Raw genomic sequence first — 24,242 nt, forward strand, 5'->3', positions numbered from 1 at the left:
TATAAATCTCCCCCAGGAAGACATGGCTCCTCTCAGATCCTGCAGTAGTAGTCGGCTACAAGTCCCAGCTAACCCAAAACCCAAGATTATGCAACTTGTGGTTCCAGCAACTCCACCAACTGTTCCTAATATTTCACTACTGCTCACTGCCATTAATATGCAAAGTCTTCATATGCTGAGGGATAACAACCATCCCCCAGTTTTACAGCTAAAATAACTGGGAGTTCATATAAAGCTAGTTCACACAGAGCTGGGATTAAAACCTGGACAGGAATATTTCTATATTTTTTTATACTTTTATATTTTTATTTTTCATATAGCCTAGTCTCAGCCACAATGACAAACTGAGAATTTAGAAGTAGGTCTGCCCCTCACAGCAGAAAGATGATGTACAGAGAAACAAGGGAACAATTAATTTCCATAATAAGAGATGTGGCTATTTGCTTCACAGAAAGGATACCTGTAAAAAAGAATGTTCTGGGTCTAGTTCTTGCAAATTATTCCAGCTGGGTCATTATTCCAGCAGTTACATTTTCTGGATCCATTGAACTCTGGTCAAGAAGGACAAGAAAGATAGAAAAAATATTCAGCATCACTATGCTCCTTCTGCATGTCTGCTTCACCCTAGTGATGGGCCATACATGTGTTGCTCCATGGAGAGTGATGTAGGGATGCTAAGCAGCTGCTTTCTATCGATTTGCAGCTCTTACAATATCTTCTGTGGATCTGCAGGCTGTAAATTCACAGGCAGCTGCTAATCCATGCAGAGGTGAAAAGCAATGGATAAAAATTAGCATAGGGACTTGGAATAAAAGGACAGAATCACAAACCTCAACTGCTGGAGATTTATTGTAAAGCACAGAATTTGGATTAAAAAAAAAAATAATCTTTACTGTGTTACTTTAAATTGTTTTTGAATATAAGCACTCTCTTTTTCAGAATAGGATGTGACAGGGTGTATTTGCATGGCCAGAGCACAGAAGGGTCTCCTGGGGCAGGAGGGCAAAATTCAGAAAGTAGTTATTTTTCTTGAAATCATAACTCTGAAGCTCATGGGAAACCAGGACGTTTGCTTATATGCATCAGGTCCCCAGACTGATTAATGCTCAGTACAGCAGAGATTTATGGATCTTTCTTCCTAATAGCTCTTCCATGAGCCCAACACAAGACGGGTTTTGCACATCCTAACTCTCTCATCACAAGCTCTCCAAGGTCTCCACCCATTTATATCACTTCAAAATGTCATCAGGCCAAAGCTGTCCATTAAACCTTATTATTATTCATTAATTGCATTATAGCAGCACAGTGGTAATGCTCAAGCAAGGAGTGAAATGGGGTTCCAGCCTATTATCACCGCTTACACCTACCTCCTGCCAGCCTGGCAGCCCAGCACCTACAAACTGCTTGATCCATGCAGCATCCATGCTGCTCCTAAGAGCCAGTGGTGTACCAGAAACCCCACGTGCTGCACTTTTCACAAACTCAGAACAAAATTTCAGGCTCTGCCCCATGTTGCAGGTTGCTCGGGAGGCACAATCACCCAATAGTTATAACCACCAGCTCTAGAATGTGGCAGATTTCCGGCTTTTTAAACATGTCTGGAAATTTTTGAGCTCCTGGAGTGCAACTCTGATTTTGAAATAAACTCTGAAGGTCTTGTTTCTGTAATACTGGTAAAAATCCAATGTATGAAAGCTTCTTTGTTAAAACTGAGGGAGTCAAAAGGGCTGCGAAATTTGACAAACACGCGTTTCTATCTACTGGAGAGCTTGATTAGGATCTCAAAGATTTATGAAAGAAGTAATAATAAATACAGTTCTGAACCAACAAGAAAGAAAGCAGGACCAAGAGACTGGAAATACATTCAGTGCCTATTAATTGCCTTGGAACATGGTCCTCTGTGCTTGTGGGAAGTCATGTTTTAGAAACATTCATGCAGATATCCAGCAGAGAGCATGATACCCTTTTCAGTAGGCTTACCCATACACCTGCAACAGCTAATGAAATAATGTCAACTTTTTATGAATATTCAGAGTGCTTTTGTTAATAAAAAGAGAAGACATTATAATAGCCAGCCATTATGTAGGCTGGCACCAACTGTTCAACATTTCTAACAGAAAAAATAATTGTGTGTGAATTGTATTGCTCATAAAAGTGCGACAGATGTAGGAAGAAGGCAGACAGACACTGCAAACACTTGCATCCCACCTCAGGCTCCACCTGGAACACCAGTTATTCAATTACCAGGGCTTACCTCTCCAATCCACACAACCTTACGCAGCATTTGTACAATAGGACTGCGTGGATAAAGACGATTTAATACATGCAGACAGTTTTTCAAAGCTACAGAACATTTGTAGACCTGCATTTTCAACACCTGAGTTCTGAAACAATACCATTCAATAAGGAAAAAAAAAAAAAAAAAAAGAAAGTCGATTTATGGGCTAGTTTAGGTCCAAAATGCCATGTAAAGTTTTACATTCCTGCAACATTGCAACATTCTACCTGGACTTGTGCAAAGCATTTGATACTGCCCTGCATGATGCACTTGAATCTAAATTAGAGACATGGATTTGTGGATAAGGAATTTTTTAGACAGTGGCATTCAAAGAGTTGTGGTCAATGGCTCAATGTCCACATGGAGACAAATGATGAGTGGGATTCCTCAGGGATTGGTACTGGGACCGGCACGGTTTAACATCTTTGTTGGTGATATGGACAATGGGACTGAGTCAACTCAGCAACTTTGCTAATGATAGATACCAAGCTGTGTCGTGAGGTCAACACTCTGAAGGGAAGGGATGCCATCCAGAGGGACTTTGAGAGGCTGGCAAGATGGGCCCATGCAAACTGCATGAAGTTCAACAAGACCAAGTCCAAGGTCCCGCACGCAGGTCAGGGCAATCCCAAGCACAGCTACAGACAGGGTGGAGAATGAATTGAGAGCAGCACAGGAGAAGGACTTGAGTCTGCTGGCTGATGAAAACCTCAACAAGAGCTGCCAACCGCATCCTGGACTGCATCAAAACCAGTGTGACCAGCAAGCTGAGGAGGGTGATTCTGCCCCTCTGCTCTGATGAGATCCCACCTGGAGTACTGTATTGAACTCTGGGGTCCCCGTACAAGAAAGACATGGACCTGCTGGAATGAGTCCAGAGGAGGTCACAAAGATGATCCGAGTGCTGGAGCACTTCTCCTGTGAAGACAGGCTGAGAGAGTTGAGCTTGTTCAGCCTGGAGAAGAGAATGTTCTGGGGAGATGTTACAGAAGCCTACCAGTACCTGAAGGGGCCTACAGGGAAGATAGGGAGGGGCTGTTTACAAGTAAAGCTAGTGATAGGATGACAGGTAATGGCTTTAAACTGAAGGAGTGTAGATTTAGATCAGACACTAGGAAAAGGTCTTCCCTGTGAGGGCAGTGAGACACTGGCACAGGTTGCCCAGAGAAGCTGTGGCTGCCCCCTCCCTGGCAGTGCTCAAGGCCAGATTGGATGGGGCTTTGGGCAACCTGGTCTGGTGGAGGGTGTCCCTGCCCACGGCAGGGGATTGCAACAAGCTGACTTTGAAGGTCCCTTCCAACCAAAACCATTCTTGGTTTCTAAGAACAATTATATCAACAGGGATATGGCTTCTAAATGTATCTAAGAGCCATTCTCGGTTTCTAAGAACAATGATATCAACAGGGATATGGCTTCTAAATGTATCTAAGAGCTATGGTAAACATACAAAGGGACAGTGACTCTAACTTAAGTGTGGCTCCTATTCTATAGAAAGCAGAGCAGAAAATCTGATGTTTATGAAAAAGGATGTTTCTAGCAGTCTCACTGTCCCTGCAAATGGTGATTTTCATTTTTAGATGAGAGGATTCTGAAGTCAGACATAAGAAGAGGTATAGGTATCATACAGCTGAGCAGGCAATGCCTAACTTGAAGACATCTGCTACTTCACTTCCCTTCCACCCTTCCTTTCAATTGAGAGATCTATCCCTGAGCACAGACAGAGCAAAGACAGGGAGATTTTGAAAGCACTCAGAAGATTAATTTAATTTTTTTCTAACTGGATCTTACACATCAGAATTCTTCCTCATCCTATCCTAGACACTGCTTGATCCACCTGGGTAGTAAATGTGTTTTGAATTTTAGTCAAACTTTAATTAATTAGCATGCTAACTCTCACAGATTCAAGTGACCTGTAGCATGAATTACGTAATTGTATTAATTGCATTTTGGTTTTATTTAATCTTGTTAAACTTGAAAATATGCATTCTTTATCAAAATAAAATATAAAAAAAACCAAACCAAAACATAACATTGACATTGAAGTCAGAGAACAAAGGCCATAACAGAAGAACAAATTTAGGATCAGCCTCCGAGTAGAGGTTTCGTCTTCTGTACAGACACCAGCACTTTAGGGAAACGAAAGTCAGCAGAAAGAGGAGTCTTTACCATGCAAAGAGATGGGTGACTGATGCAGACTGATGGGAATTCCTTTGTATGCTACACGCAGTGACAAACCAGCTCCTACATATACTCTCAATCCCACTCTTAGTTTTTATGAAGACTGCAATAGTTCATCAATTTGGAACTTTTTATCATGCTATATTATCCTGGTCTTTGTAGGAGTAGCTGAAATATCACTTCCACCAATTGTAATTACATTTTCTAGAGGCATTAGTGTAATTTGAAGAGCAGTGTGTTTGTCATGTCCTATGGTCAGAACAAGAGAACTCTACGCCCAAGAAGGAGCACTCCTTTTTAAATAGTTAATTTTTGTGGAAGCTGGTAAGAAACAACTCCTGAATACACCTGTCCTAGTTCTGGCCAGGCCAGGCATCACTCCCCCATTAAAAGAGGGTCTAATCAAAGAGAGAGTAATCTTAGAGTCAAAAGGGCTGAGTTGGGCACCAAGGTCTCAAAGGGCTGAGGGGCTCAATATGTTGGGGGTAGAGGTAGAGCATAGGACTATTAATGCAAGTGCTGTGAGTTCAAGCCCTGAGTTGGGCACCAAAAAGAAGACTGTTGTTGTCCCAGAGTTATGCCAAATCACCTCACACCAACAAGCCCCTTTTATAGGGGAGTGATGCCAGGTGGTGTGGAAACAGCCCAGCCTAACTGAGCTCACCTGTGCTGACTGCCTGGCAAAGTTACCTCTGGCCTGGCCAGAACCAGGACAACACCCTAAGAACTGTTGTTGATCTGTGTTTTAATCCTGTCTCATGAATTAAACATATGTATCTCTCTAATCAGAATTTGGTTGGACACTAAACCTTGAGTTCATGCATAATTTTGACAAATCGACTCAGTTTAGGCAGCTTAAGCTAACAGAACAGTGAGAAAAAGTACTCCAACTTATTTACTTGTCTCTAATGGTATCTTCAGGTATTTGGGAAAAGGGAGGGAAATTATATGATCATGAGAACAGCAGTGCAGATAATCTAAATAATGATGGGATTCACTGAGCTGAAAGTCAGTGACTGGAAACTTCTAGCTGAAAGTTAGTGATGGCGAAACAGGAAGTTTTGAACAGAAGCTTTCTGAAGATGTTTTACTTTAATGTTCCATAACATTCAGTTATTAATATTGCATATCTGAAGTGATGAATTCTGCAGCACATAAAGTTATGTTCAAAAACCTTAAATAACATCAATGTTTATATGATATTCTTTGTTTCCTTGACAGCTTTCCTTGCACCTGTTTGACAGAAAGGAGCAAAAAACCGATGGTACTCCCAGACATTCAGTAGCTGTTGAATATGTATGCCTTTGAAGCTATCTTATTTAATTAAATTTGATAAAATTGCTGACATTTTCCAAATATGAAACCACGATTATCCTCATTGTCACACACTCTTGGCACAGCTCCCTAACATACAAATGTAACATGATTTCTCCTCAGTTAAAACTTAAAATAAAATCTAATTGCAACAGTATGAATTCAGAAATAGCAATGTGGAGAAAAAGTACGAAGTCAGTAGAATTAACATGAAAGAATATCTTTAAAATTAAATCCAGTGAAAAAAAAATCAATAGAAAAATGTTTGTGTATAAAACCAGACAACTTCAAACAAACAGCAAATAAATTGTTTCAGATATATTCTGACATAAATAATTATGGTAATTGCAAAAATTGAATTTACAAGAATTAAGTTTTATCATTATGTATGAGGTTATATTATTAAATGTTACAGGAAATCTACGGTTTGGATCTAACCCTGTAGAAAGGCTTTTTATCATTTAAATATGATTTGAAGGAGGTGGACGCTCTCCTGGATGTTACTGCACTCTATTGCATTTTTAATTTAACCCTTTGAGCATTTCACAGAAGGACCGTGAGTCACACGCATCAAAGAAAAAGATAAGTTTGATTAATTCAGTGCAGTTAAAAAGTGGGAGCATTTCAACTTGCCATCGTGTTAGTAACTACAGAGATAAACTAAAAGTCCTGTTGGTGTTTGCAATCAGTTGAGCACTTCTTCTCAAGGACTTCGCTATAAAGCCAGCAAAGCTGGAGACCAGATCAAACATCTGTAGGCACATGAAGGCTCATGCAGGTAACATGCAGGCTCCTCCAAAATGGTTTGCTTCGCAGAGGAGACAGACACTATTTTGGTTCTGTCTTTGGTCAGGGATTCTTTTAAGAGTAACTTTCTTTCAAATGCTGAACAGCTCATGGGTATGCCATGTGGCAACCCCAGCACCATCGACTTGGAGAGGGAGCAGAAAACACCCTAGAAGTTTTTGGTATGCATGGCAGATTCAATCCCAATTTCCTGTGGTCCCCTAAATAGACTGGGAAACAGATCCTCTTACTATGACACCAGCCTCACACCAAATCACTGTCCACCTTTGAGACACCCTCATTGAGGGGGGTCTCAAGCACCCAGATACTACCAGTGGGAATTATGTTGCCCCAAAAAGTCCTGCAACCTTTATGGAAACAGAACTTGAAAATTTCCCACGCTGCGGAGGAAAGGCTTTCTTTTATCATCATTATATATGTGTTAATGGCAATGAGCTACAGATGTTGTTAATTATAAGGTTTTAGAGTTATCTCACATAAGTAAGGTAAATGACCATCTTTATCTTTGTATGCTGGTCACGCCAGCTGAGATCATGACTTGCTATAACTCATTTCATTAAATCCTGAGATATAGTAGCTGAGTATCTGGATCCCTTTAATTAAAGTTTATATGGCATCATAATTTATACAACAAAAATTTGAGCTGTCTTTACCAAAGTTCTGCAAGAAAGATAGCCTCACATTAGCAATTAAAACTGAACAGAGGCCACTCTTAGTTTGAGTTGACAGTGGTCTCTAAGAAACAGTAGTCTGAGTCATCCCATTATTGCTCAAAGTCATTACATTTCACTGTCCTATTTTTAGTCTTTTTTTAAATAGATGTCAAGCCCAGAGACTGAAGATTGAGGAAAGTTAAGATGAAAAGGAATATTGAAGTTTTTCATTAGAAAACTCATTTCGGAACAGGGAGGCAAAATTTACTTGATTCACAGGTTAAATTTTAAGTAAACATCTGAGATGCTGATGGGTCTAAATTTTATCAACATCTTTCTTTTTATTTCATTCTACAAACAATTCCTAATTCTCAGCTCATCCACGTTCCTGTTGGGTGGTGAATGGCCCAGTTTTGAAATCATTTGCATTTTGTTTCTGCTTTCTGTTCTTTTTCCCACTGTGGAACACATCTAATATTGGATACTGTCAATATAGTCATAGAATCATAGAACGGGTAAGATTGGAAGGGATCTTTAAAGGTCATCTAGTCCAACCCCTCTGCAGTAAGCGGGGACATCTGCACTAGATCAGGTTCCTCATCAACCCTGACCTTGAATATCTCCAGGGGTGGGGCCTCCACCACATCTCTGGGCAACCTGTTCCAGTGATCCACCACCCTCATATTGGAGAACTTTTTTCCCCGATACCCAGTCTAAATCTCTCCTTTTCTAGTTAAAAAACATTACTTCTCATTCTATTGCTACATGCCCTCATGAACAGTTCTTCCCCAGCTTTCTTATAAGCACCTTTCAGGTACTGGAAGGACGCTGTAAGGTCCCCCAGAGCCTTCTCTTCTCCAAGCTGAACAAGCCCAAGTCTCTCAGTCTGTCTTCACGAGAGAGGTGTTCCAGCCCTTTGATCATTTGTGTGTCCCTCCTCTGGACACACTCCAATAGGCTCATGTCCTTCTTTTGTTGAGGGCTCCAAAGCCGGACACAGCATTAAAGATGGGGTCTCATGAGAGCAGAGCAGAGGGGCAGAATCATCTCTCCATCTGCTGGCCACACTTCTTTAGATGCAGCCCAGGATACGGTTGGCCTTCTGGGCTGCACATGCACATTAGTGACTCATGTCCAGCTTCTCACCCACTGACCTCTTGTGAGTGTATTTCTAGTACATTCACATTGCATCTATAATGCAGCTAAATCAAATGCATTTCTGCAAAAAAACAAAATGTCATCCTTACCAGGCCTACTGATTACATTTAGCCAGTGGAAATTAAAAAGAGAAAAAATGCAAAGCCATCTGAGAGGTATTTCCATATTCCCAACCCATAACTCATGTGCTATGGACTGTGAGTTTCACTTGCAGCGCTGTCATCATCACTTTATATAACCATCAGTAAAAGTGAAGTTTCCCTGTTTATTTGGCCATCTTCAAATCAGCAGCTGCAATAAAGTGCATTGCTGAACTGGTCTGCAGTGGAACTGCGTTTGGCTCACTGCTTCCATGAAACTGGCTGCAGAACAGGCTGAACTGTTTTTCGGGGGTCTGATTATGTTGCAAAACTTTCAGCACTTCCTTTTTCAGATTAGGCTGTGAAGTGTGAGAAGTCTCCTCTCATCCTTCCTTCTCCCGTTCCCCACCCTCAGGCTTTCAGCTATTGCTTAAGACTCTGACTTAACAGGGAAGTTTGAGGAGCATGGCAAAAATAATTATATGCGCTAAATTAAAGTGAATCCAAGGGATTTGGTGAGGAACAGTAAGGAAACATACCCATGCAATGACTGAGGGTCTGGGTTACTTTGGCCAGTTACTGCTACCTCTCCTTGCCATCCTGCTGTCTTTTCAGCCGCCTGCCTTAGAAAAGGGATAAATTCCTCAAGGCAGGCCCTATTTCTTGCCATGTATTTTTACCTGACAAGATTAATTTTGCCCGTGTTTAGACACTTCAAAGTAAGAGGTCTCTACCTGAGAGGACCGTCTTACTGGAGGGAAAGCTCCAGGAGGTGCTTTGTTTCACCCGATGTAGACAGCTAACCGAGGACTGCACAGAGGTCTCCTGAGTTACCTCCTCTACACCGTTTGTTATGAAGACAGCCAGGTATTAGTAACCTAGGCTAAACCACGCAACTTCTGGACACGGACCTAAGAGCAGATGAAGTCTCTCTCTAATACAACCTGTGTGGCCATTTAGACACTTAACACAACCCTAAGAAGAGTTTCATCTGAATTTGGTCAACTCCGCTTTAGTTGAGCAGATTTTCTCTTCATTTCAAAGTCACAATTCATTAAACACCCAAAAAGGGGAAAATGATTTTGTGCTGCAACATCTCACCTTTGCAGCATATCCAGCCACACAGGGAGGTGAAAAGGGGTATTTCACTTATGCAAAGGGAGGCACCTGCATTGGACATCTTCTGAAGAAGGGAGGCTTCCAAACACCACGTGAAACTGAGAAAAATGACAAGTATTTCCTACAACACGCATAGCCTGAGACTGGAGAAACAGCTTCTCCTTAGTCTGCACTTAATTTTTTCCTCAAAGAAACATCAAACCAACAGGTTTTGAACACACCTATATAGTCTCTGCCAAGACGAAAAGTTAATAGATCCCAATGGGTATGGCTGCTTGATCAGCAAGGTTATTTTGTGCTTGGCTGTGCCTGGTTTCGCAAGCACTCCTTTACTGAACCGTGGTATAATTACCACTTGCAGGAAAGAGTTTGTTCAGTTCCCAGCCTTGTGCTGACAACAGCCTGCAGCCCTATGCTACTTCCCCTGCTTTCACGACTCAGCAGAATCTGTCCCACTGGAACAAGGCCAGTTACAGGCAGATGCGACCACTACATTGCCCAGATTACCCATCATCTAGACAGGCAACATACTGATACAGTCCCAAGAAGCCTCCAAAAGTAGTGACAGAGTGACCACGAAAACAAATCCCGTGCCTCTGCTCACTCACTCACCACTTACTGCTTTCAAGGTGGCTTTGCAGCATTCTGGTGACTACGCCTTTGTGCAAAAGGGTGGGCACAGCTATGTTCCCTTTCTCTTTTGGTGCAGGGAAAATAACTGCTTGGGGAAGTTTAGGCACTACAGCATTATAAAGGTGAAGCAATTTAAGATCACCAGATTAAAAAACAAGGCAATGCACAGCTCAAGGGCAACTTTGTCTTTCACTGACCAGGTTTAGAAACCTCTAATTCGCACCTTCGTTTTCTTAAACATATTTGAATTTACAACTCTGTACACCCTCCCAGCTGCATTCATCTAACACAACCAATTGCCCTGGAAAAGAGTACGTAAGTGCATCTTTAGTAAGCAAGTGTTAAACCCCAAGACTGATGGTTACACTTGTCTTCTACCACTCAGCAAAGATCTTGGGCTTTCTTGAGGTTGAGGAGCATGCAATAGGTCAATACGAAGGGAAAATAGCTTCAAATCTAACCTTGTTACTTTTTTCCCCCTATGTTTCTTCAGTACAAATGCATGTCAGTTCCAGAATACAAATTTTGGATTAAATTAGGGAGTTGCTTCCTGATTATGTCTAAAACAGGTGGGTTGACTGCTTTGTGTTAGATATTGCTTCTCCACAATGACAACTGGCTTAGTCCAGATGTCAAACTTTCAGAATGACACAGGTAAGATGAGCTAACTAGGAGCAGCTTTATAATGTCACTTGGGATAAATAAGACTGGAATTTTTTTTTAATTTACTTTACTTTAAAATTAGGCATATAAATTAGTACTGAGTCCTGTCAGTTGCCACATTAGTACCCAGATACCTTTGTGTTTAGCTCTCCAAAAGTGAATTGCTCCCCTCAGCATTGCAGGGAGCATATTGGCTTTTTTGGTGTTAAATTATAAATTCAGAATACTCTTATGAGAACCACAAAAGTGACTTAAGAATGCCAGTCCCCACTGATTTTATTGTAGACTATGTCTACAAAGACTTTCAGGCTGTGAAAATTCATCTACATTTTGAACATCCAAATTTGAGAGATTTGTCCATGACCATGGAAGCAAAAAGACCAAGTATGAGTAAATTCTTTAGATACCAAATAGTAATTATAGCTTTGGGGACAGAGTGGCATTATTGTTTTTTTCCTTAGATCAGTGGATTTTATTTTTCTTTCCCTTGGGGACAAATTTTCTATATTTAGAATCACGATTTTATGGTGGAGAGTGTAATTATGAATGAATACAGTTGTCTACACATCCCTGTACATGGACTTAACATCTGTACATACATGATCATTAAAGTTCTCATAGTTCTAAAAACTACTTCATAATTAAATATAAAATGGATGAGGGGAAAGGGTAAACTGCAGGATGGAAAAGTGAGGAGTGATGTAAATATTGTTTGAATACAGTCTTTCTCTGAATATGTCAGAAAAACCCCCTGAACTCACAGAAGCTTCATGTAGATAAGCAGTAAAAAGCATGTACTGTTTTACATAGTAAAACAAATTTATTTTTATAAAACAGGGAAATGAAATCTATTTGTCTCCTCGGAAAGCAGTTTATTAAGTAATTGGTCTAACTTAAACCCGGTTAGTTATGGTGCAATGCTATGGCTATAGAAGGACAATAGTTTAATTGTAATGCTGTCCAAATCCAGATGGCATCGAAAATATCTTTTTAACCAACCAGTTCCTGCCCCAAAAATACACTTCAAGCTCAACAACAGTTAAAATACAAGCATTAAAATCGATTATTAGTGATGACACAATTAAGCCCAGTTGCGCAGTTGCTGCTCTTACACAGCCCCTCCAAGAATCAGAGTGCTGCCCACTGGGCTGGGTTGGGTGCTCAGGATTTCCCCAGGGCCACCACCACCATCACTGCCAGGCCCCCTGCTCCTGTGGTCCCTGAGCCCATGCCAGACCCTGCCAGATGGTTATCCCCACGACCAAGAAGCAGAATGATCCCTGGAGGCAGGTACTTGCCTGTCCCAGTTACTCACCCTAGGTCTTTACCCATACCGCGGGTGGCAGAGGCGACCAGACGGCTGGAGGTCAGTATTGTGGGGCGAAGCAAGCACCCCGGGGTTTCACAGATCCTGCTTCCCTTCCCATGCAGGGTGGGGACAAGGTTCTCCTCTTAAGGAACTGCTAGAAAGTCTGGTTCTATATTTGACTTTCGATGGCTGTTAAAGACAATTGCTCACAGCAAAGTTTGCGTAACTCCACCTTCATCTCACAAAGAAAAGATGTTTTTTGGAAGTGAGGTGAAAATTTCAGATAGTTCTTTAATAGTCTTTAAAATCCCAGAAACATACAAGGAAACCTGCCCCAAAAGCTATAGCATAATAATATTCCCCGTACCGAGGCCAAATTAATACTAGATGAGATGACTCTTTCATCACAGCAGGGAGATTCAAGAAAAAAAGCCCTAAATATGGATCAAGGTTTTGTGTATTTAAAAGGGCAACTCAGGTGTGTGTGGTGTTGAAGACATGTTTATCTTTGACTGAGATTAAAAAGTTCTGTAATCGGGATAGGATCTTGTAATTCAACAATTTCCTCCGAATTATGAATATCTTGAAATCATGCTAGGACCCCTAAGCCTTTTCTTTTTCTTTCCCTTAAAGTACTGCCTTTAAGCTCAAGCCTTGAGAGAGGCAATTTTGTCTCTTTTAAACCCATTTTGCTGTGACTGCTACAGGCATGTTTGAATCTTCACATTTAAATACATTCAAAGTGGGAGTTACATCCCTGGGTCTTATCCAGGAAACACCCATTTTCTCTCACACCGTATTATTCTCCATGTAGTGTTAGAGTAAAGGATTCATTTAACCCTGCATGAGAAGCGAGAACTGGGATACGCAAGCAGTGACAGATGAGCTACAACTTGCCCAGTGATTTCCTGTGCTAGAACACTTTCAAAGCTCTCACACTCACAGTCAGGTTTTTGGTGCGCTGTACAAAACCGAAAGCAGGGGGGTTGAGGTTCAAACAGAGGAAACTGTGGTAAGTGATATAAAAACCATCTTGGAGGAGATCAGGGTGGCAAAGGGGACAGAAATGGAAAGCCTGGCCTTAAAGGAGAGAGGAGAGATGTACTAGTCACTCTGTTCTTGGTTGGCAAATTATACATTAGCAGATACAGTATCTAATACTTCTCCTAGTGTGTTCCCTGTTGTTTCTGGCTTCCACCTCACTGATTTCCATGAAAAATGGAAATAATCTTTTTTCAGCATCCTTGTGCCCTCCAGCATCCTGTCACCCCTTTCCCAGAGATCCAGAGGTGATGCCTTAATCTTTTGTTTAAGGAATGCACTTTGTGAGAAAGTACAAACGATATTGATAACAGAGGTCAGCTCCCTCCCCTCCCCAGTCTATGAGCATTTCATTTTTTCACTGTTAGAATAATAATTACATTAAAATGTCATTATTGAAACATTTCCCTGTCACATAAGCCTAAGAATCTCAAAAGGCTTTGTCCTGGTAAATATCATCATCTTTGAGAGACTTGGCAATAAACTGGTATATGACACAGTTTAGGAATAAAAGTCAGGAATACAGTCCCTGAGCCTAATCACTGACATCCTCTGCTTTTCCCTTTCTGGCATCTAAAATAATTGGAAAAAATACAATTTTCTCTCCCAGATCCATTTAGTCCATTTTTTACTAATAGTCCCAGTAAGACCCTGTGCAGTGGACAAAAGACCAAAAAACAACAACAAAGCAAGATTAAAAAATCACTCCTAAGAAGAGTCTGGATTTTGCCAAGTTTACAGCCTTTGAGATACCCAAGCACATATTACCAGCCAACGAAGACACATCCTGATTTCAGTCAAGGACACCTAAGGGTATGCTGAAATGCCCTCTTTTTTGTTTTTTCATGGAAGAGTGAGTCGAACGGAAACCTAGCGCTTCCCTGACTGCAGGCCAGTGTGGATCCAGCTGCTAGATCCCTTCCTATGGGAACACCAGGCAGAGAGACCTCTTTTCAAAGGAGGTCAGCCTTTGAAACAGGAACTGACCTTCAGCCACCAAGGCTCCCCTCTCCTTTGCAGCCTTCGTCCACTTTCTGTTAGAGGGCAACACAATGGGGTATATTCTAATTGCCATACGCTAAATGTCCTTAAAAGCTCGAAGCCTGGAGTAGTTCCTGTTCTCACTAAAAGACAGAAACTGAGCGTGTTTGAGGGGCAGGACTGGCCCTCAGCACCTCTTCCTCTGCCTTTCTCATAAACAGTCGGTTCTGCTATCAAACCTAATCCATTTTCAATGCACAGGAGTAATCATTGCGGGTAGGAAGTATGAATTCCGAGTCTGTCTCTGGTAAACTTTCTGTGGGATAACAAGGGTCCCAGCAACTGCTCTGGCATATCCAGCTTGCTGCCATTTCTCTGGGGAGGAGGAAGAGTAGATGTCAGGGCCAAGCTTGCAGGCTGCAGCGGCTTGCAAGAGAAGAGGAAGGAGTAGCAGGGAAGGAAGAGCCTTCTGCCATTGTCACTTCTAGGAGAGAGGGGGGAAAGCAGGGCGGACCTGCTGGGAAGTATGGCCTTGAGGGGGTCCAGATTCCACATCCCAGCCTAGGATCCAGACTTTTATCCAGCTGCTACAATCAGAACTCCTAGCCTAAATAAATATAGGCTTTCTTTCATCATAAAGGGGAGCTATTTAGATAAGCCCCACATCATAAATGCATTGTGATACCCAAAGCAAGAATAGTGCTTTCCCTTGCAAGAAGAAGCTACTCCTTTATGGAGGTTGATAGGTAAGAAAATGGAAAAGTTTTACATTTAATTTAAAATTGAGCCAGAGAGCTTTCTAAATCAATATCAGTGCCCTCAAATCTCAGACCAAAAAATACCTGTCAAAGGAAGAGAATGACTGTTCTCATCATTCTAGCCATCAAAGTTATTTTGATCAAGCCTGTGTGTATTTTTAATAACGATTTTCCTTCTCTCCCAAAGTCTTGTTATTCACTTGAAGGTAAAATTATACAAAAAGAGGAGCAACTTTCTGAAAAAGTATGAGAACCGCTGGGACGAGATCAACCAGTATTTTGTCAGCTTGGGATCCTATATTATATGTTTGACAGGAGGTACTGTGAGTATGGCTCTTCACATGAGACAGGTTTTTTTAATATTTATTTTAATGACAAATAACAGAGGCAAGACTAAAATAAATAGCAATTTACTAAGCATTTGCCTGGCATCTTTAATGCTGATTATTGTGAAGATGATACATTTATGGCATCCATGTCCCAGTGTGAACAAATGGAAAAGACTTCTGCAGTACTATGAAAAGCCTCCATAAGAACTAGATTTTGAACTTAAAAAACAGCAGCCCTGAAATTGTCTCCAAGTTTTTCATATACCTCCTAAGTCATGCTGAGATTTACACAAGGAACCTCTACCAAAACCAGATGGAATCGGGGAGGGGGAAAGCAAACATTCTGGTTAACTGCTTTGTCACATTAGGCTTGCAGCATTGTTCTCAGTGATAAGTGGTGTCCTACTGCAAATATTTAAGAATTTGTCAAAAAGTACTCAATTTCACATATGTGCTAATAAAGCTTTTCCAAACCAGAATACAAAAGTTATGGATAAGGCATGTATTCTAATGGGTGAGTCTGTGTGATAGAAGATCACAAGAACTACTACACACAGATCAGTGACTACAGCATTTTGAACACTATGAGTGCATTTGAAGAAGGGGAGGCTGCTGGCCATGCACCGTATTTGTAGCTGTATTTATACACTGGTAAATCATACCTTTATTTGAGTATTTATTCCTCAGAAATAGGAATGCGATCAGAATGAAATGCCACGAATTGAATCAGAAACTTTTTACCTAACGTTGTTATTACTCAAGATTCTACCTTATGATTTCACAATTACAAAATAGACTCCCTGTGAAATTAAATTCTGGATAAATTTTGTTTTGCAACAGAGATCAGAATCTGACCTGTAGCACTTAGGTAGCCAATGGTTACAGCAGCAACTACCTCCTAACAGACTTGTCAGGGGTAATGAGAAGTATTTAGATAGTTGTACGTAAGAATAAGGAGCACAATTTGGTGATTTACAGCATTATGCGTATTTACTCTGCACTCAAATCCAGTGTCTCTTAACTTAAAAATAGTTTTCCTTCCATTTATTCTCATAAGCTTGTTTCTAAAAATTTAACTGATTCTTATGCTTCTCAAATACTAAACCTAAAGGGCAGGTTTTAACCATTGCACCATATAGTTATTCAGTATAAATATATTTAATGTGATCATAATAAAATAATAAACGTATGCTACAGCCTGTAAATAGGGAGGAACAATGACATCAAAGTGAAATAGCAGAGCAAAAATATACATATTTCACTCATGAAGATGACTGCTCTAATACTCTGCTGATTCTTCTTTATGAAAAGCTATTCTAATTAATTAAATACAACTTCATCAGCTAAATCAACATCTTATGACAGCATTTACACTAGGAACAAAACAGAACAGTGGAAATTTCATTTCTGATTTTGAAAAAAGCACCCAACACAACACTCAAACCCTCTAGTAAACTTTTACCGACCAGAAAGATATATTTATGGATTAAAAACAATTAACTTTCCTTTTGCTGCATTGCCTTTAAAACAAGGGGGGAAAAACCTCTAAACTGTCGCCATTACTATGCAAATAATGTCATGTGCATGTGACACATGATGTCAAGAATTCTATTTCATTTCTTACAGCTGAAGGAACAGAATATAGATGCTGCTTGCTATAATAGGGTTTGAAGTGGAGTTATACATACCTGCCCATACCAACTGTATTCCAGCATTGTAACCTCAGTGAACACCAAGTCTTAGAAAAGTCAGAGCAAATTCGTGAATACCAACTGTTTCATGTAAGACAAAGCCTATGACTATGCTGCTACTTTCCCTTTCAAGGGAGTGTGCTACAGTCTACAACTTTTTACTTAACCACCAGCACGGCTACAATCATAGCTTTGTTGAAGTGTTGTGCTCTTGCAGCTAAAACCTGTTGATAATGAACCTGAACCCATTATTTTGAGTCAATGAATTGAAAGAAATAGGGCAAAGAATGAAAGCCACAGGGCCAATTACCAGCATTCTTTGATGTATTACTTGCTAGCACCCACCAAATCACTTTGTGTCTTTGTCTTGATCCCCTCTGTTATTCATTAATTATTCTGGAAGGGTTAGAGTTCAGATAGCTAATTGCACAGACAGTCTTACTTGGTGGGGATTCTCCCTACACTGACACTTTCCCCAACTGTGCCCAGCCACCTTGTATTATGCCAATTAATCCAATTCTTGGCATTTTTGTACAGTCCTCCAGGTTCTTTTAAAGCTTTGCCTAAAAAGTTTTCACTCAGGCTTGTACAACGGAGGATGAAAAAATTTATGAACTGGATAGATAATGTTTTACAATTGTCGTCTTCTTTCTTTGTGGAAGTCACCAGACTTAGTCACCCTGTTTTCTTCCCTACATTCTTGGATCTTTATTTACAAGCACAGTGTATAATACATTTATTCCATATGTCGAAATGAAAATTATTCTACAATACTGCATTTTTTCCTCTCCCTGCCCCTCCCCACTCTTCATTATTGTCAGAAAGGATCTTTATTGAATTGAGATGGACATACCTTTGTATCTCAAGAGATAATTTCAAGGAAATTATTAGTTAACAAAAGGAAAACATCGTGCTGCTTTGCAGATATTAGTGCTAGGAATACTTCCATATCTGTAATTTCATTTTTTTAAGAAAGTATAAATTGTAATCAACCAAATACCAAAAATGGAAATAAAAACTTTCTGTGGTGTGAGGTCAAAGCCAGGCTCTCGTTCACTAACTCAGTAACTGTTTGTGGGCTTCCAGAAAGCACACACGTAAGACTCCACATTTTCACCCAAAATAGGAAAGACAAAGCCTGTTTCCTGTGGCTTGCCATTAATTCAATGCTTGTTATTCTGCTGCCACAGATACCCATATTTTCTGCTTTTATGATCCTAGAAAATCGGGAATCTGGGACAAGAGTTTGGGGTCACAAATCAGAGGTGGCACAATTAGGACCAAGCCTATTCACAATTAGGTATACTCTACATTTTAAGTAGTTCCACTGAAGGCAATGGCAGTAATTTTTGGTCCACATAGTCACTGCCATGTGGCTTGGAACTGTAGAATCAATGGCTCTACCTGAAAAGCTGGAAGATAAAGAAAAGAGGTAAAACTGGGTCCTCAGAGAGTACACTTAGATTCAGTATGCACAAACAAGAGGTTCTTTAAGAAAGCGGCCACTGAAATACACTGAAGGCAGCTGCTGCAGAGAACATGCTCTAATAATTTTAAATCATAATATTAGGTACCTAAGTAATGATCCAACTATGTAACTACTGTTTTTCAGAGACATTGCAGACATAAGAGTGTTTAGCAAAATTTTACCCAGGGAATTTCAACTTCGAATTACACTGAACAGATATTAAAATGAGTTAAATGTGAAATACTGTAGTCCAAGGTAGAGGAAAAATACCTAAATTTGTAATAAATCTGTTTTAAAAAATTAGTAGTGTTTTAGCAGTTCAGGTGTTCTGACTGTTAATCTCCATTTGCAGATAACAGAAATCCAATATCCTTCAAGCAATCAGGTCAAAAGAACAGTTCAATAATTACAGGAGTCTTATATAAGAATCTGTAAAACACCCAGGAGCATAGGGTAGTTGAGAAAGATTAAAGAAAGAAAGTTTGTTTATAGATTTCATTTTTCTGCCACAAGAATCTAAATAAGCTTACACACAGTGCTTCTTTCTCTGCACAAAGTCCAAAATAGCAAGTTAATAATCACAGTTCTGTGAAACAAGTTTTATATATATACACACACACTTTGCATATATACTCTGAACCACTCAAGCTCCATCTTCAGGTGAATGGTGTGCAAAATACTCCTGTTAGTCTAAACAAAATACTATCTCTGACCTCACTTCTTAGACTGACCTGTTGACTGAACTAATGCAAAATTCATCATCCATGAATTCATACTTATTAAACATTTCAGTTTGAACTTGGTTTCATAAGCTACGTTATCATCAAAACCAAAACCCAAAGACTCCTCTGAAGTAATTTATTTTTACCTAGTTGTGTCCATGCATAAAATACAGATCTTTCACACTCAATGACTTGACTTTTTTCCTCATTAAATATACCAAATATAAGGTTTCTGTCTCATTAATAGGTAATTCAGGCAAAGAAGATATCAGGTCATTTCTCTGTGAAGAACAGTAAATTTTTTAATATCTGAAAATGAAGATAGCTTCTATAAATGGGAGAATGTTATCTAACTCTAAAGCAGAAGAGTGGCTTGGCTCAATAGGGTAGAGCTGGACTTGTAATACTGTAAAGTTAAAAATTCTAAATATTCTAAAATATTCCAAATAATTATTCCTTTAAAGAGATGAGATTTATGCCAAATCCTTAAACTGCCCAAATAGGTTTTTGGAAAATGTAGCCTCTGATTTCTGAATCTCTTGATGATGCTGAGTACCTCACACAAGAGGGGGACCCACCATATGTTGTGTTAGCAGCAGCTGTGCTAAAGAACACCTTCACAGGGTAGAGGAGGCTAGGAGGAGCTCTGGGATCTATCCTCAGAGAGCTGCTCACAGAAGGCTATCCACAGCTCAGCACGTGGCTGCTTTCTCCCACTAGTTTCTTCTCTCTCAGTCAAAAAACGCAGCTGGCATGACTACTTACATTGCTGCTAAAGGAAGGCAATGTCACACAACCCTCAGCTGCAGGGACATCTGACTACGCGGGTTGATGCCCCACTATACCCAAACCACATCGCAGCATTGTAAAGCAGAGATGAAGTAACTCGCTCTTGGGCAAACCAGTGAGAATTTCCATACTCTGTGCACCAGATGATTTCTTTACATCAGTTTTCTAAATTTCTAAATTCTGCTTTTCTACACAGAAGGATCCAATTAAAATACTTTGTAGAGAGTTCTAGTTGTTAAGGAAGATTTCATTGTTGCATAAATATTTCAGGACTTTCCAGAACTCCCAGTCTTGAACTGAGACCCAGAGCTGAGAGCAGCTCTTTGTTTCAGAAAACACTTCGGGTAGGACTTCAGCTACTTTTTTACTGTAGCAAAGTGAGACATTGCCAACAGCACTTAAACAAACATACAGCTTAAGTGTCTGCATTGAATGATTACCGCTATCCTCTCCACTTTTTTCTGTATCACTGGATTTGACATTGAGACTTTAAAAGTTTAAGATGTGCTGTCTGTCAATAAAGTCCTTTTTAGCCGTAAGGCCCTTAAGGAAGTCGTTCGCTATGTCTGTATAATGCTTTGCACACTGGGGCACTGATCTGGTTGAAGAAATCAGAATTAGCCAATAATTTCTGACTACAAGCTCTTTCAGTCACGGCTGAGGCTTCTGAAAGTGCTCTGTTGCTGAGGTCAATAGCAATTCCTTACAACTTTCACAGGAGCAGCCCGGCACAGAAATCTTTCAGAAGCACCACCTCATGTGCAGTAGCTAAGTTTAGAAGCCTTCTAGACTCCTTTCTCTATAAATAAAGCGGTATGAAACCTACATTATTTCCTCCCCAAGTAATCAGGAAGAACAGAAATTTATATGTGAGTAGGCTTATTACAGCCTGCAGCTTAATATTTAACTCATAAATCAGAACACTTTAATAAAGGGCCTCCGAGAGCCACAACATAAGCTGAACTTGCACTAGATATGGAACACAGCAGAGAACAGAAATAGGGGTTGGCTCCCTTTAAGAGCAATTGCTTTGAACTTGATGAAAAGCACAAACAGCAACAAAAGTGCTCAGAGAAAAAGTCCAAGTTATTCTCAACCATGTGCAAATTATGTTGCCCTGGTGGACTTAAGCCTGAGTATCTGAACCTTCTATAAACTGAATGCGAACAGGCTAAAAATACATCTTTTCCCAAGTGGCAACAAGTTAAATAAAAAGATACATTAAGGATGATGTCAACCTTCTTCTTAAATTCATTTAAAGTGCTGCAGACCAAAGTTAGTTGTCTGCTAAATACGGCAAGAATATTCTGTTATTCTGAAACTAGTCACATCGATTCATCTTTCTTCTTTCAGCAACATGGTTCAGAAATCGAGCTTTTTCCCTGGTAATTTTCTTATTTTTAGATCCTCTTTCTTAGCCAATAAGAAGTATATCTTCTTTAAATGTTGGAAAAGGCCTACCATTCTGCTTTTAAATTATTGCAATTGATTAGGAATTATTATTATTATTGTTATTATTATTATTATTATTACTGCTGCTGGTGGTGGTTTTGTTCTTATTAGTATTATTATTATTTTCCATTAACCTGCATTTCACAAGGCTCTGATGAAGTGAATGAGGCGCATCAGGTTTTCAGAGGAAAAGGATGTCCTTTTTTCACACGTGGAACATTGTAAGCACAGCAACTAAATACAGGACCCGATTCAGAATTCAACACATCAGTCAAAAGCACTGATTTGTTACACTACCTTAACAGCCTGCAGTACAAAAATAGACACAGGCGATCAGCCTCAAAACCAGTTTGTGCTGAAGAAATGTGATAAATATAAGGTAGCGGTCGACCATCATCTCATGACAATGTTACATGTACACAATATAATTTGAATGTTATGTATTCACAGGCTGGTCCACTGAGAGTGAAACCGACACTGCTGTTTCCTGTGGATTTCTGTTACATTTCCCTTAAAGCTTTTTTTTCCAGTGCTCCCAGTAACTCTGTTTTGGATCGTTTCTCATGATCAGCATGCTGCACCTTCCAAGGGTTGATCACATCTGCTTCTTGGGAAGGGAGCTTGCAGAATAGGGGCTCCTCAGCCAGAGCCCCACATGAGCCCAAGAGCTCACATGCACCAGTTGCCCTCGCTCATGATTCTGAGGAGTCATTAAGAGTTTTCCTTCCCTGTGGAACAATTTTTGCTTTCTTCCCTACCCACCTGTGGATTTCCATGACACCTCAAGGCACTTCTGATGAAATTGGCCTGCAGGTTCAAGAACTATTGAGACAGAAGGAAAGGAAGGTTGATGAAGAGCAAACAGATGGCAACTGCCATCAAAAAATGCCACATTTCTTTAGGAAGCTGTGCTAAAAATGATCAAATATCGCTGCCTTGGGAAAGTGATGGATGCCACTTTGAAAAGGAGCCTCCTGGAACACTGCTTCACCATGAGGCATGTTCAAAAGTTTCTTATTTATTTAATATAACACAACTTGAACAAGCACCACAGACTTTATCCCCATGAGACATAACAGAAGAAAAACTGGAGTTCCATATTATACTTTCTTACAAAAATGAAAATAAAATATAGTTACTGGATCTGTTTTGTATAGAAATTTTAAGGGGGGGTTACCGAAAATATAAAATTCAACTGATTTCAGAGAAGTTACACCATAATATCCTTTGAATCCCAGAAAGCTACAAGATACAAGCCCACATATCTACAATGATATGAAGATGAGACAATTACAGAAGTAAAAATGCTCTTCAAGAAAATATTGTTATTTTGAAAAAACATTGCATCTTCTCATAATGTGAAGAATTCTCATGGAAGAACTCTCTAATATTAACTTTAACAGAAAGGTAAGAACAGATATGAGTGACAACATAGCATCATTTTATATATAATATAAAGACTATAGAGTGTTTTAATAAGTAGCAAATAGGAGTCAAAAGGGTTTTAGGCAAGGGGTTTGTGTTGGAGGAAAAAGAAGAAAAAAACAGAAAAGGGTAAATCAAAATAGATCTGATTCAAAACCAGAAATCTGATACAGTCCGCCACCAATATTAGATATAGTGGAGGAGAAAAAACCCAAGCTTGAAAACAAACTGTGAATCAATCTACATTAAACTGGATTTTCAAGCTCATGAACAGAAGCTCAAATCTTTCAAATTATTACGTTTCTAAAGTATTAGTTCAAACATGCCAACAGTGTGCTGTGTGATCTAGTTGCTAACATCTAATAATTGAAATGAAAGTGACTTGCTTACTGAAATGCAATGCATTAAAGATGTATATTATATTTTTTTGAAGTCTTGATGACAACCGTTTAATAATTCACCTGGGAAAACATCCCCTTTTCAGGGAGCATTTCAGAAATGCTTTCTGAAAGAACTAGCACGCACGATGAACTTAAGAGCTGCAAAGAAAGCCAGTGAACCGAATGGCTGCGTAGGGACAACAATGGCAGCAAGGAAACTGCATAACAGACTAAGAATATGCTTATATTTAGAGAAACTTTCTAAAGCCATGAAGAAAATCCACTTTCATCTGCCAACTGTGAAAGAAATAAGTGTAGAGAAAAATAATTGGTAGTGGAGTTCAGTTTAACTAAATGAATGTTGTGGACACATTGCAGAGATTTAGGTATTACTGTTAAAAGAGGAAAACAATATATTCACCTGTTTGCTGCATAATTTGGCACTCACTAATTAACTGAAGTCATAAAGACAGCATTTCTAAGTCATGCAGGCATTTTTGAGAACCTCAGCTTAATGTGCCTCATCTAAGCATCTGATCCAGGCACATCTGATCTAGGGGTTTCATTTTTGAAAGCCTGTCTTCTGCAACAATAACCAGGGTGTGAATTCTAGCTACTTGCTTGCTCTTTATAAATAAAAGTGCGACTGTAGTAAATACTGTACCTTACCAGCAATCACATGTTACTTGTTTGTTTGACTACTGGGTGTTATATGTGAGGGAATCCTTATTTCTGTAATGAATATGTTGTTGATCCATTAGGAAAAGCCAGAGGTACCAGACACCAGACCTCTGGGGGCTCTAATGGACTACATATATGCATGTTTATGGCATTTTACACAATGGAGGGAGCCACTCCTCACACATTTTTACTTTATATACACTTCCATACATTCACACATGCATGTAGAAGATATTTTAAACAGATAGATGCATGTGTGGAGGAAGTGATAAACATAATTATATATTCAGTAATACAGAATTACAAGCATAAGAAATGATTGACAAGAGCCCA

The 24,242-nt window shown here is 39.7% G+C and overlaps 1 protein-coding gene across 1 annotated transcript in view; it reads right to left on the minus strand.

Moving 5' to 3' along the window:
• Positions 1 to 17,082, minus strand: part of TFEC (transcription factor EC) — a gene marked incomplete at both ends in the record, with an annotated part of 72,702 nt that extends 55,620 nt beyond the window's left edge. Inside the window, 3 exon segments of the mRNA XM_084279373.1 lie at positions 16,990 to 17,024; positions 17,027 to 17,054; positions 17,056 to 17,082. Of these exon segments, the coding sequence (XP_084135499.1) occupies positions 16,990 to 17,024; positions 17,027 to 17,054; positions 17,056 to 17,082 (90 nt within the window).
• Positions 17,083 to 24,242: the final 7,160 nt, after the last annotated feature.

The sequence above is a fragment of the Gallinula chloropus genome, assembly GCF_964237585.1.
Source record: "Gallinula chloropus genome assembly, chromosome: 1".
Lineage (NCBI taxonomy): Eukaryota > Metazoa > Chordata > Aves > Gruiformes > Rallidae > Gallinula > Gallinula chloropus.